The following is a 12,273-nucleotide window of genomic DNA, read 5'->3' on the forward strand; positions in this document are numbered from 1 at the left end:
GAATTTTTCTATTGATGTAACTATTAGTGCATCTGATCACTATGTGACAACAGGTGTTGTACTTTTTAGTTGCTGTTTCTGTCAATCCAAGAAACCTTGTATCTTTATCAAATTCAGATTTGTTCCTGGGTACCCACTCTGCTGTTTGTTCCCAGCAGAAGGCTAACTTTCTCCTAAAGTGTGAAGAGTATTCAAAGTAGACTCTACAGCTTGTGAACTCCTAACCTACAATCATCCACTATCCCACAAAGTGATCACATGCAAAAGGGATGCTAGCCACAGCTACAGTTTTTCTGAAAAGAACCTGTCAGAAATAGCCCTGGGATAGCTAACAGTATGGTACTGTACACTAAAAATTTGCCAAGAGGGTAGATTTTGTATTAAATGTTCTTACCACAAATAAATCTTAAAGGAGTAGGGAAGCAACTTTGGGAGGTGATGGATATGTTTATAGCCTTGATGGTGGTGATTCTTTCATGGATACACACTTAACCCCAAACTCATGGAGTTGTATAGATTAAGTAAGTACAACTTTTTACATGTTAATCATACTTCAATAAAGTGGCTTTTTAAAAAAAGCCCAGGCCTGGAAAAAAAAGTAACTTCCCCACCCCCACCATGGTTACTGAATTGAGTAGAATCCAAGATAGTGGAGTTTTTTGGTTTTGTGTTTTAAGAAAGTTCAGATACCAAGGATAAATGAAACAGATTTACGGAAAGAAGTGATAGAACCAAAATTTAAAGAGATCCCCCCCCCCCCCAAACTGCCACATTTGGTTTTAAAATCTTCCAATGATCTTTATGCTGCTGCCAACTTTAAAAAGTCTGTTTTATTCTTTCCATTTCTTTGCCCTATCTTAAATGCTCCCTTCTTCTTTAAGGCAGCTTTATTTATAAGCTTGGCCTTGAATTATAAGATAATCCTGAAGCAACTCTTGGGATTGAAATTCTCAAACCACCAACATAGCAACTATCTTTGTCCCCAAATAGTTATCCACTTCTGCTCCTTACCAACTGGGTATAAGCTGCTGCTACTACAACTCAATTACTTTTTTCTTTTTAATCAGTGTTCCTGTTTGGTGAAATCTATTAACTTAATCAAGGACAACCACACATATCAATTACTAAACGTTTAAAATATATTTCTAAACAGAATGGGCCGACTCAGTCACAGTAACTGCTGATCTCCATAGTAGAGCAACCCACAAAGACACAGCACTGATTTTTTTCCCATAATCAGGGGTGAAAAATATACAACTTATTTCTGAACCAAAACCACAATTTCTGCAGTTTAAAATGCTTCACTGCCAATATGGCCCTGGTAGAAATTATGTATTTTATTTCCTTAAAAAAAAATTAAAAAAATTTCCTAAGACACTAAATCATCAATCTGGAATGTAGATTCTGAGCACAAAGCAGCTCAGTTCACCTAAAAAATAAAGAAAAATTTCCCATCACCTGTCTCAGTAGGGCCTGAAAGGAGAGAAGTAGTGTGGGGAACCCCTGCTTTGGTATGGAGAGTCACGGCCCCTTGACCCAGACCGAGACCGTGAGTAGCCATAGCTGGTGCTTCTCTCTGGATAAACTCGGATGTAGGAAGTTTCACCCTGCAATTCAAACAAAGAGTACAGGAAAAAATAAGACCCAGAAGAATACAGCACACTAATACCTAACATGGCTACCTAACAATAATAATTAAGTACTGAGCACTTACTGTTTTTCTGGCATGATGTTATGTCATTAAACCCTCACAATAATGCTATGAGATAGGTATGCTTACCAGCTCATTTCAAGAATGAGGAAAACAATGTTCTTATCTGGTCCAGGGTGACACAAATAATAAATGGCAACTTCACATATGGTAAATGCTCAAATACTAGCCACTACTGTTAACATACCTGAATTACTGCCACTGACCCCTGAATCTAAGAACTAGAAAGGATCTCAGAGGTCATACAATTCAATCCTCTGCCACTTCATATATGCATCTTTGGATAAATACCTATGGAAGAAGCTAACCTGTATTCAACACTTCTCAGGTGTCAGGATTTGGGTTAGATACTCAGTTATCTTCGTAAGTTAGCTTTTTGGCAAGTCTTACAAGACAGTGCTATTATTGTTCCTATTCTGCATATCAAGGAATCAAGGTTCAGAGCATAGCTCAGCTAAAAAATTATTAAGTGGCAGAGGAGTCATGTCCAGGCTGGCCTGTGCCCTTTGCCCTCAGCCAACACTCTCAGAGGATCTAAAAATGCTAGGATGAAAGAAGTCGGACAGATAAGTCCCTAGGTGAAGTCAGTAATTAGATTTATCCTTACTGAGGCCCTGCTTTGCAGTATAACTGAGGACCAGATCCTGTTTTGTTTCTGCTCCAAATTCAGTCTGAGCAAAAGCACTGTTAAGCTGTGTACTTTCCAAGTCATAAAATTAGGGAACTATATGACTCCTTAGAGAAATAAATGGACCCCAGACATAGTTAAACCCCATAGTAAGTCAAGACAAGATAACCAGAAAAAGCAATGTCCAGTTGGGTCTGCTGTCTTATCTCAGTGATATCAAAGGGATAGTCAGGATGTGAATCAAATTGAGAGATCTAAAGCAGCGGCTGCCTTCGTGAAAGGAAAAACATCAAGAACTAAGTCCTGAGGATAAGGTGATTGTAAGAAAATGCATTACTCTGGGAAAGGAAAAATAAGTGATAACTTGGCACAACGCAGTACCTTAGGAGAGCTGAGATGATGAGGTTGGCTTGCAGAGCCCAGACTAGACCCAGAGGAGAGACAACCATAATAATTAGGTTCACAGAAGTACATAACAGATTAAGCCAGTTGTGAAAGGGATGGTATCACAGAATAGCTCACCACATTATGACAGACTGCACCAGTATTCTCTCCAGGTTAAAAACACTATGACTACAGACTCCTCTCTGTCATGACCCTGAAGGGTTTGGGCACGATGAATTCCTTGGCTTCATCCACTTAAGATACATCTTTAATGGTACTGTGAGGTCATCAAATGGCAAACACATGGCCTGTTCCTACTTCTGCTAGGTCAGCTTCAGGTGGAGTGGCTTAGGTGCAAGCTCAAAAGAAGGTGGGAACTCACCTCATGAGAGCGGAATTTGGTGTCATCCAGTTTACGCAGGGCGTATTCCATGTCTTCTTTTCTGAGATATTCAACCATCCCCATTCCATCCTTCTGCACATCTGCATAACAGACATCCCCAGCTTCTCGCATGTGATCCTTCAGGTCCTGCCAGCTGCCTGATGGCGGAAGTCCTAGGCATGGACAACATAAAAGGCCATATCCTTCAGCCATGTTAACTGACCTGTTAAGAGCCAGCAATACCTAGGTTCCCTTTTTCATCAATCATTACTTTACAATCCTGAGGATCCCCAAATCACAAATCGTAAGGGGCATAAAACCAGCGAAGAGTACTAAAGTATGTGTGGTAAATCACCATAAGAAGCTGGTCCTAGGCTAATCTTCCAGAGACCAAGCTCTTCCAACAGAGCAAGAAGTCCACCCCATTACAGATTTAATATCTCTGAGAATTCATAGCCTTTCTTTAGCCTTCGTATTTAATATCAAACTCCCAAGACTTTGAGTTCTAATTTTCTCCATTATGAAATTTATCAGTACCAATTATCTCTTGCTTGACTGGGTTCTCAGGACATGGGAATTTTGTGGTTTTTTTAAAGATTTTATTTATTTATTTATTTGAGAGAAAGAGAGAGAGAAACAGCATGAGAGGGGAGAGGGTCAGAGGGAGAAGCAGGCTCCCCGCTGAGCTGGGAGCCCGATGTGGGACTCAATCCCAGGACTCCAGGATCATGACCTGAGCCGAAGGCAGTTGCTTAGCCAACTGAGCCACCCAGGCGCCCGTGGACATGGGAATTTTGAAACTATCCAATGAAAGTAACCAAGGCGTAGCCGAAGGTGACAACACAACAAAAATCTAAAGTTTGTTTTCTTGTAGGTGTCAATGACTAACAAACTAAACAAAGTACCTTTCAAAAGATCACCAACATTCTTCAATACAGTGGGGGAAAAGGTAAGACTCAGACGCTACAACTAGTCGGGAATTATACAACCCTACCTGATGTCATGAAAGGGAAATGTGCTCCTGCTCTCAAAGGCTGTGTTTACCGCTCACAGCTCAGGATTGCAGCCATTTCCTAATAGTTTTCTAAGCAGGATTTCAGAGCAGCATGGAGAGAAAAAAAGATATGTATGACATCCTGAAGGAGGGAATAGAGTTCTGGGGTTAAAAAATTACAAAGGGACACAAGATAGGCAGATACTGAGAGGATCACTCCTAAGTACCATGGGGGTCTGCTGTAACTGTGTGACATTCACATCTAAGAAAGTGCCAGGTTTCTCAATACATTTCACTCCACCATGGTCCTAAAATGCCCCTGCAATGTGCAGAAGGCCCCAGGTCTTTACCACTGTTTTAGTATTTTGAAAAGATGCATAAACCTCTGAGCTTGGCATTTCATCACTTGTCAACACTAGACATTTCATTCTGTATTCTGCAGTACAACCCCTAAAACTCCCAAGTTTTTTGTTTTCTTTTTTATATAATTCCAAAGCCACCACCAAAATCTGGCCTTTTCCAGCATCCAAGGCTAGGCAGTAGTTCAAATCTGGTTCCTGGAATGTCTACCAAGTCTGATACCAAGTACATTACAAAAGAAAACATCTCTATAGAATTCTAGCTCACAGGGTTTTGCCCTCATCTTCCCTCTCAACACTAGAAAACTTTATAAGAAGCAAGTTGATGTTCTACCAAGGCTACACTACCACTGAAGTTTCATTTGCAAGATACCTGCCTCAGTGGCAAGACGGCAGGTCTTCAGACTGCACAGGCTATTGAAAAGAAAGCCCCACATGTCCCATGCACTGAAGAGTAACAACTAACATTTCTTGGAGGCCAGACTGTGTGCTAAGTATTTTACATGCATCATCTCATTCAGTTTTAAAGGAACATACCTGAAACAAGAACTCGGAAATCAGATCTTCTTGTAGGAGGACCATTCCTCCCACCACGGGGCCACCCACCCCGACCGCCATAAGTCCTGGGGAACTCCACACGAAGCCGACACTGGCCATAATCATAACCATTCCTTCCATAAATTGCATCTTCAGCATCTCTGCAAAGAAAGGTTTGGAGTTAGTGCTGCTCAGGAGGCTGACTTCCCAGTGAGGGACCTGAGGAACAAGTATAAAAGGGAAACCTGGAGTCAGAAAAATAAAAGTCTTGATACACTACTGGTTTTGTGTGAAGACCTTTCATGATATTAAAATTAAACTTTACAACTGTCACACACACGGTTTTCTAGGTATGGAATGATAATAAAGGGGTAAATAGATGACTTATAAGAGGACTAATTTAGAAAAAAAAAGATGTTGACAGAGGATTTGATTTCACCAGTATATTTATTTCTCTAACCCCGTGAGCAGTTTCTCAAAATGCCCAGCACACACTAGTCCTTTAATATTCTTCAACAAGGCCTAGTACCATTAAGTCTCTAGAAAGAAAAATTCATTTAAAAAGAAATCAGGGGCGCCTGGGTGGCTCAGTCGTTAAGTGTCCGCCTTCAGCTCAGGTCATGATCCCAGGGTCCTGGGATTGAGCCCCACATCAGGCTCTCTGTTTGGCGGGGAGCATGCTTCTCACTCTCCCGCTCCCCCTGCTTGTGTTCTCTTTCTTGCTGTGTCTGTCAAATAAATGAATAAAATCTTCAAAAAAACAAAAAATTAACTCTTCAAAAGAAAAAAAAAAGAAATCAGGCTCAAAAGACAGATGCTTTGTGTTTTGTGAGAAATTCGCAACTCTAGTGTACCTTTTCATCACGGTTTGGAAAACTTAAGTTGTGAAGACCACTCTCTGGGTACAGTTCTGCCAAAAGAGGAAATATTCCATGCAGTTACTTTCAGTCTTCCCTAGGGCTCTAGGAGAACCAAGCTGGTTCTCCAGTATTGGATTGGAGAAAGAATGGCCTCAGAGCTTGGATGGACAAGCAGAGCCAAAGATGTACTAATGAAGGCATCATTCAGTTGTCACAGGCACATAATTGCTTATCAAGATTCTAGTCACAAGGTTAAAAGCAATGAGGGCCACGACCAGTGCAACCCTGGCTATATTTACAATGAAGTGAAGGAGAGGCAGAACTGCTAGGGTTGAAGTGCAGATTTTGAATACTGATTGACAAGTTCAAACCCTTTTTCTGCTACTGACTAGAAGCCATCTTTGGATAAATGCTTATATAATTTTCACATCTCTTAAATGTGAGTAATATGTCTACCTCACAGGGTTATTGTAAGGATTAAATATGATACTATGTGTGCAGTGCTTTGCTAGAAACTTGGCATCTAGTGATATTAAAAGACAACTTTTCCATTACGGAAGAAAGGAGGGAAGAGATGACAATGTAGCATATCATACACTGTTTGTGTTTTAAAGAGCAGCATAGGGGGTTCAAATCCTACCTTGATCCCTTACTAGCATTCTCTTTTTATCAGCAACTCTAAATCCTCAGTTTCGGGCGCCTGGGTGGCTCAGTTGGTTAAGCGACTGCCTTCGGCTCAGGTCATGATCCCGGAGTCCCGGGATCGAGTCCCACATCGGGCTCCCTGCTCAGCAGGGAGTCTGCTTCTCCCTCTGACTCTCCCCCTCTCATGCTCTCTATCACTATCTTTCTCAATAAATAAATAAAAATCTTTAAAAAATAAAAATAAATAAAAATAAAATAAATCCTCAGTTTCTTCATTTGTAAAATGTGGCTAACGCTACCTCTTTTGTAGGTTGTTGAAAATACTGAAGTGGTACTTGACACGTGGTGAATGTTCAAAAAACACACTGGAAGTGTTACAGAAGATTACAGTGCAACCTTCTCCAGTTTAGGTGTGAAAATACCCACTTCCGTTTTTGAGGCAAATGGCAAGGCGCTAAGAATGAGCTTTGTCAGTCATCAAAGCCTCAGGGTGCTTCCTACCTCCCTGTCCTCAGATGCCCTCCTTGGCCTATACCACCACACCAGGTAGGCAAGACACCCTATGGACAGTCCTTGTAGTGAAGCCTGCGGGGCGCAGACTAGGTAAAGCATTCCCTGGGTCACTGCTAGAAAAGAGAGTGGGCTCTTATTTACCCCAAGTGCAGTGACCAGTCCATGCGGCGGCTTCTAAGAACCATCAACCGCAGTTTTGAAAGTTCCCAGGCCTTTTCTGGCTGCAAGGTCGACAAAGTTTGCAAAATCACAAAGAGCCCTTTGAGCCAGTTTAGGGATCGAGAGCTTCCAAATGCTTGGGGCCCTAAGCATCTAGCGGTGCCTCCCTCGTTAGAGGAGTGTCGTGAAATCAGAGACCCCCTCAGACCGTTTTAGAAGTTTTTCCATATCCCTGGTGCTTTTATAAGGACGAGGTCGTGGCCTTGCAGGGCGGGGCGCGCGCGGATAGAGATCTGTTCCATCACAGAGACCCCTTTACGACCTCCAAAGGCGACCACCGCCCCGCAGGGTGTTCCCCCCTAACGGCGAGTTCTGGCTGGGGGGAGGGGTGGGCAGGGAGGGGCGAATGGCCACTTCTGCTCCTCACCGAGTCCTCTCCCGGCTGGTTCCGGGCCGCTTCCCCTGAAGGGTGTCTCTCCAGCCGTGAGGGAGAGGATGATCGTATGGACCATCCCCGAGGCCGGTCTGGGCGGGCCGGAGCCCTCCAAACGCCCAGCTTTTGTGTTTTTAAGTAAAGTAAAAAAAAATAATAATCCTAGAGGAAGTGACGACGGAGCAAGGAACGGCCGGAGCCTGCGGTGAGAGGAGGCCTCATCCTCCACCCGGGGGCGCCGTGAGGGGTCTGCGCGGAGGGGGGGAGGGGAGGCCCCGGAGGGGAGAGGGAGGAGGGAAGGCCGGGACCCGCGGCCTCAGGCGGGCGGGCGGAGCGGGGCCTCACCGGGGGTCCTCGAAGCGCACGAAGGCGAAGGGCACGAGGCCGTGCCGGTTCTTGAGCTCGATCTCGCGGATGCGGCCGTACTTGTAGAACAGGTCCTCCAGGTCCTTCTCGCGCACGTCGGTCGGAAGGTTCCCCACGTAGATGCGCCCGTCTCCCTCGCCGCCGCGCTCGTCCGCCCAGCCCGACATCCGCACCGCCCGACGCCGCGGGCCCGCCGCAGCCCACGTCGCCGCCGCCGCCTCAGCCGGGGTCCCCCCGCAGCGTCCCCGCGGGCTCCGAGGCGCTCAGCCGCACTGCATTGTGGGAACGGCGGAGCGGAAGTGAAGGGGTCGGAGGAAGCAAAAGGAATCGGCTTAAAGGGGACGCGGCTGCGATGACTGCGCGTGCGTGCCGGCCGGCGCCCCCTGTAGGTGCGTGCGGGCCCGGGGGCAAAGAGAGGGAGAGCTTGGAGTCGGGCGAATTGGGTTCGATTTCTAGAATTCTCTGAAGGCAGTTCCCTCGCCGGCTTCATGGACAAGTGGCCGGGACATGGGAAAGTGACTCGGGCCTCCTGGGCCTCTAGTTTTCTGCCTTCGTAGCGCTGTCTACCTCACAGGCTTTTGTGAGCACTCCCTGAGGTGACGCGGGTAGTGGCCAGTGTGGGCCCCGCGGGCTGTAACTCTGCGTGCGGGGCGCCGGAGGGAGGGAGCCAGGCCTCCTGAAGGAGTCCCGGACGGTGGGCTGGGTGGGGCTGTCGCGGCCCTCAGACTCAGGTCAGTAGCCCTCTGGGCGACCCTGCCCCCATTTTACAATCGCTTAGAACTGAGGGTCTAAGGTGGACTAAAGATGGGCGTGGGGGGCCTGAGATGGCCTCCAGAACTTGGGCTTGGCATTCAGGGGAGACTAGGAGGGAGTAAAAGCGTCTCCGCCATCTCAGCTGTCGCTATAGAGTGCCTCCCACTATTTGTGCTTTTAATCCTCACCAAAGATGATGGGATTCCGATATTACAGGTGAGAAAACTGAGGTCTTATGGTGGGGTCAGGGTTAGAACCTGAAGCCGTGCCCCCACCCTGTGGGCCGAGCCTCTCAGGAGCTCAGGGAGACTGCCATCTTGGCACTTCCTCACATTTACCTCCCACAGTTCAGGGCACTGAACCTGGGGACGTAACAAAAATAGACATCTAAAAAGAGCTTGTATATTAAAAATGAAACCTCTGGGGAAAAAAAAAAGAAACCTCTGGGGATTGATGCGTGGCAGATAGGCAAAAGCAAATACAGCGGAATGTCACGTGTAGAATCTAGACGGTGCGTTCAGTATGTTCAGTGTACCATTCTTTCAGCCTTTTTGTATATCTGAAAATGTTTATAATAAATGTTGGGGGGCAGGTCTGAAACTTGTGAAAAACAAACTCTAGGGGCGCCTGGCTGGCTCAGTCACGGATGACTCTTAGATCTCCGGGTTGTGAGCTTGGACCCCACGTTGGGTGCAGCGATTACTAAAACAAATAAACTTTAAATAAACAAACAAGCAAGAACTCCATTAATGCTAGCAATAGCAAGAGAATAAAACTAAACATTTAATCTAAAGGTACAGTAGTTGCTTTGTAGTTATACCACCTCTGAGGCCTTTTTTTTTTTTTTAAGTAGGCTCAAGCCCAGCGTGGAGTCCAAGGTGGGGCTTGAACTCAGGACCCTGGGATCAAGACCTGAGCTGAGATCAAGTCTCAAGCTCAACAGACTAAGCCACCCAGGCGCCCCCACCTCTGAGCCTTTTAAAATTAAAAAATATATAAAAATAAAAAAATTAGGCATCCTCCGGGCGCCTGGGTGGCTCAGTTGGTTAAGCGACTGTCTTCGGCTCAGGTCATGATCCTTGAGTCCCTGGATCGAGTCCCGCATCGGGCTCCCTGCTCGGCAGGGAGCCTGCTTCTCCCTCTGACCCTCCCCCCTCTCATGTGCTCTCTCTCTCTCATTCTCTCTGTCTCAAATAAATAAATAAAATCTTTAAAAAAATAAAATTAAATTAAATTAAAATATATATAAAAATAAAAAAATTAGGCATCCTCCGGGCACCTGGGTGGCTCAGTTGTTAAGCATCTGCCTTAGGCTCAGGTCATGATCCCAGGGTCCTGGGAGCGAGCCCCCCTTGTCCCGCTCCCTGCTCAGCAGGGAGCCTGCTTCTCCCTGTCCAGCAGGGAGCCTGCTTCTCCCTGTCCTGCTCACCCCTGCTTGTGTTCTCCCTCTCGCTCTCTGTCTCAAATAAATAAAACCTTAAAAAAAAAAAAGGCACCCATGCATAACTACTGAGTGTATAACCTTTTTGGAAGGTAGATTGATGTTATACATCAGGTCCTGATAATATACATACAGCTCTTGGTCCAGTAATTTCACTTGTAGGATTTTATCAGGAAATAGGAAATCCTTACAATAAATTATGTATGTTCATTGCATTCTGTGCAATTAAAAAATTGAACCCCTAATAATAAGGGAGTGGTTCAACATAATAATTTTGAATGTTACATAGTTATAAAATGATATTTTGAAGGATATTAAGGTCATGGTAATTTAGTTATAATTAAAATGAATTTAAAATGTTTAAGGACCACCTGCATGGCTTCAGTCAATTGAGTGGCTGACTCTATCTTGGCTCAGGTCTTGATCTCACAGTTGTGAGCCTACTTAAAAAAAAAAATGTTGTTTAATAAATACATTAGACACATGTAAGTATATGTTCTCAAGGAATCCATTAAATTGGTTGATGCCAGTTGTGTCCAAAGAATGCAGTTGTGGGAGCTTTCACTTTAGACCTCATACATCTCTGTAAAGTTAAAAATAGTTACTGCAGGGCGCCTGGGTGGCTCAGTTGGTTAAGCGACTGCCTTCGGCTCAGGTCATGATCCTGGAGTCCCAGGATCGAGTCCCACATCGGGCTCCCTGCTCAGCGGGGAGTCTGCTTCTCCCTCTGACCCTCCTCCCTCTCATGCTCTCTGTCTCTCATTCTCTCTCTCTCAAATAAAAAAAAAAAAAATAGTTACTGCAAGTATCTTTCATTTTTATATTCTGAAAAAAAAACAAAAAGGGAAACAAAATTTAAGCAGTACTATCCAGTTCTGTTCAAGGGAATACACACATACACACACATACGCACACACACTTATATATACATATTCATTGCTTGTAACGAGAAAGCATAGAAGAAAATAACTTTCCAAATGTTTGTGGAGATATCTCTTGTTGGAAATGATTTCTATATTTTTATTTATGCTGTTCTGTATTTATCAGATTGTCTGTAATTAGCATGTACTACTTTTATAATTGGAAAAAAGCACAATAAATTATTTCTAAAATAAAATAGAACCATCTGTTGTATTCTGGATTATGTAAAGTTTCTATTTGTTCTTTGCTAGCCTTCAGAAGTCAAGCAGGAAAGAGCCTTGGCCAAATATGATATTGAGTCAAAGTACAAAACCTTATAGGAGCTTACACATCCTAAAGGCATCCAGAAGTCCAGATGCCTCCCCATTTGGGGGGTGTGTTTAGGTGTGTTGATAGCACTATCTGACTCCTACCACTTCTACATAATTGTTGCCTGGGAAGACCCTCCCTCCCCCCCCAAAAAAAGTGCTGGTTGGAGACAATTTGGTTATCTCCTAGGGAGAGAAGTGAACTAAGTAGCCTACTAGGACTCAACGTGGAAGATTGCTTATAAATAGTAATGATTCAGCTTATATTGTGCAGTCTCGCAGCATGCAATCGCCAGAGGGGTTCATGTCTAGCTTAGAAAATGTTGTGCCCTGATGTGGAGATAGGGCCAAGTCAAGCCTTCCAGAATTAGAAGGAACACAGCTAAATTGCTAGGGGGCATTTATGATCATCCATAGAACCCTAAAGGTGGATTTTTTTTTCTTTTCTGTGAACCCAGGTACTAACCTTTGCAGGTTAGAACACAAACGAGGCCAGAATTATGGGCTTAATGCTTAAGGGGCTCATGGATTCCATTCTCTACTAAGGCCACAGACCCTAGGCGGGAACATGCTTTTGAGCTTTTGTTTATCTAGTTATTCAGCATCATTGAGTACAACGCTATAATTGAGGCCCTGTAAGAGGCCCAAGGCATGCAGTAATACAATTCTGTCCTCGAAGTGTATATTCAAGCTGCTATTCAAACAGCCGTTGAGAGCACATTTGTGATAAGGGTAAACTGCTGTGAGACCACCTAACACAGTCTTAGAGATTATAAGGCAGGCTTCCAGGAGGAGGTGTTTAGGTTGAGCCCTGAAAGACCAGTAGGAGTTAATCATAGGGAAAAAGGGGAGCATGACAGATGACCCACATAGAAGAGA

General features: G+C 44.5%; 1 protein-coding gene and 1 long non-coding RNA gene across 2 annotated transcripts; one reads left to right on the forward strand and one right to left on the reverse strand.

Annotated features, from left to right (window-relative positions):
* Positions 1-1,117: 1,117 nt before the first annotated feature.
* On the reverse strand, positions 1,118-8,241 carry SRSF9 (serine and arginine rich splicing factor 9). The gene is made up of 4 exons (XM_035017143.1): positions 7,951-8,241; positions 4,996-5,156; positions 3,106-3,278; positions 1,118-1,607 (listed from the first exon to the last, which is right to left on the reverse strand). Exons 1-4 carry the CDS (start codon positions 8,136-8,138, stop codon positions 1,464-1,466), a joined length of 666 nt encoding a protein of 221 aa, XP_034873034.1. The 5' UTR covers positions 8,139-8,241; the 3' UTR covers positions 1,118-1,463.
* Positions 3,817-5,274, forward strand: LOC118018548. Its single transcript, XR_004681429.1, has 2 exons — positions 3,817-4,054; positions 4,761-5,274. It is a non-coding gene; the product is annotated as an uncharacterized LOC118018548 (long non-coding RNA).
* Positions 8,242-12,273: the final 4,032 nt, after the last annotated feature.

The sequence above is a fragment of the Mirounga leonina genome, unplaced genomic scaffold (genome assembly GCF_011800145.1).
Source record: "Mirounga leonina isolate KUSES-001 unplaced genomic scaffold, KU_Mleo_1.0 Mir_171, whole genome shotgun sequence".
Classification (NCBI taxonomy): domain Eukaryota; kingdom Metazoa; phylum Chordata; class Mammalia; order Carnivora; family Phocidae; genus Mirounga; species Mirounga leonina.

Coding starts and splice junctions, on each gene's coding strand:
- SRSF9 (XM_035017143.1), bottom strand. CDS start 8,138: ATGTCGGGCTGGGCGGACGAGCGCGGCGGCGAGGGAGACGGGCGCATC. Junction 5,157..7,950: donor GTGCGCTTCGAGGACCCCCG/GTGAGGCCCCGC, acceptor CTTTCTTTGCAG/AGATGCTGAAGATGCAATTT. Junction 3,279..4,995: donor TTTCCGAGTTCTTGTTTCAG/GTATGTTCCTTT, acceptor GTCCATGCCTAG/GACTTCCGCCATCAGGCAGC.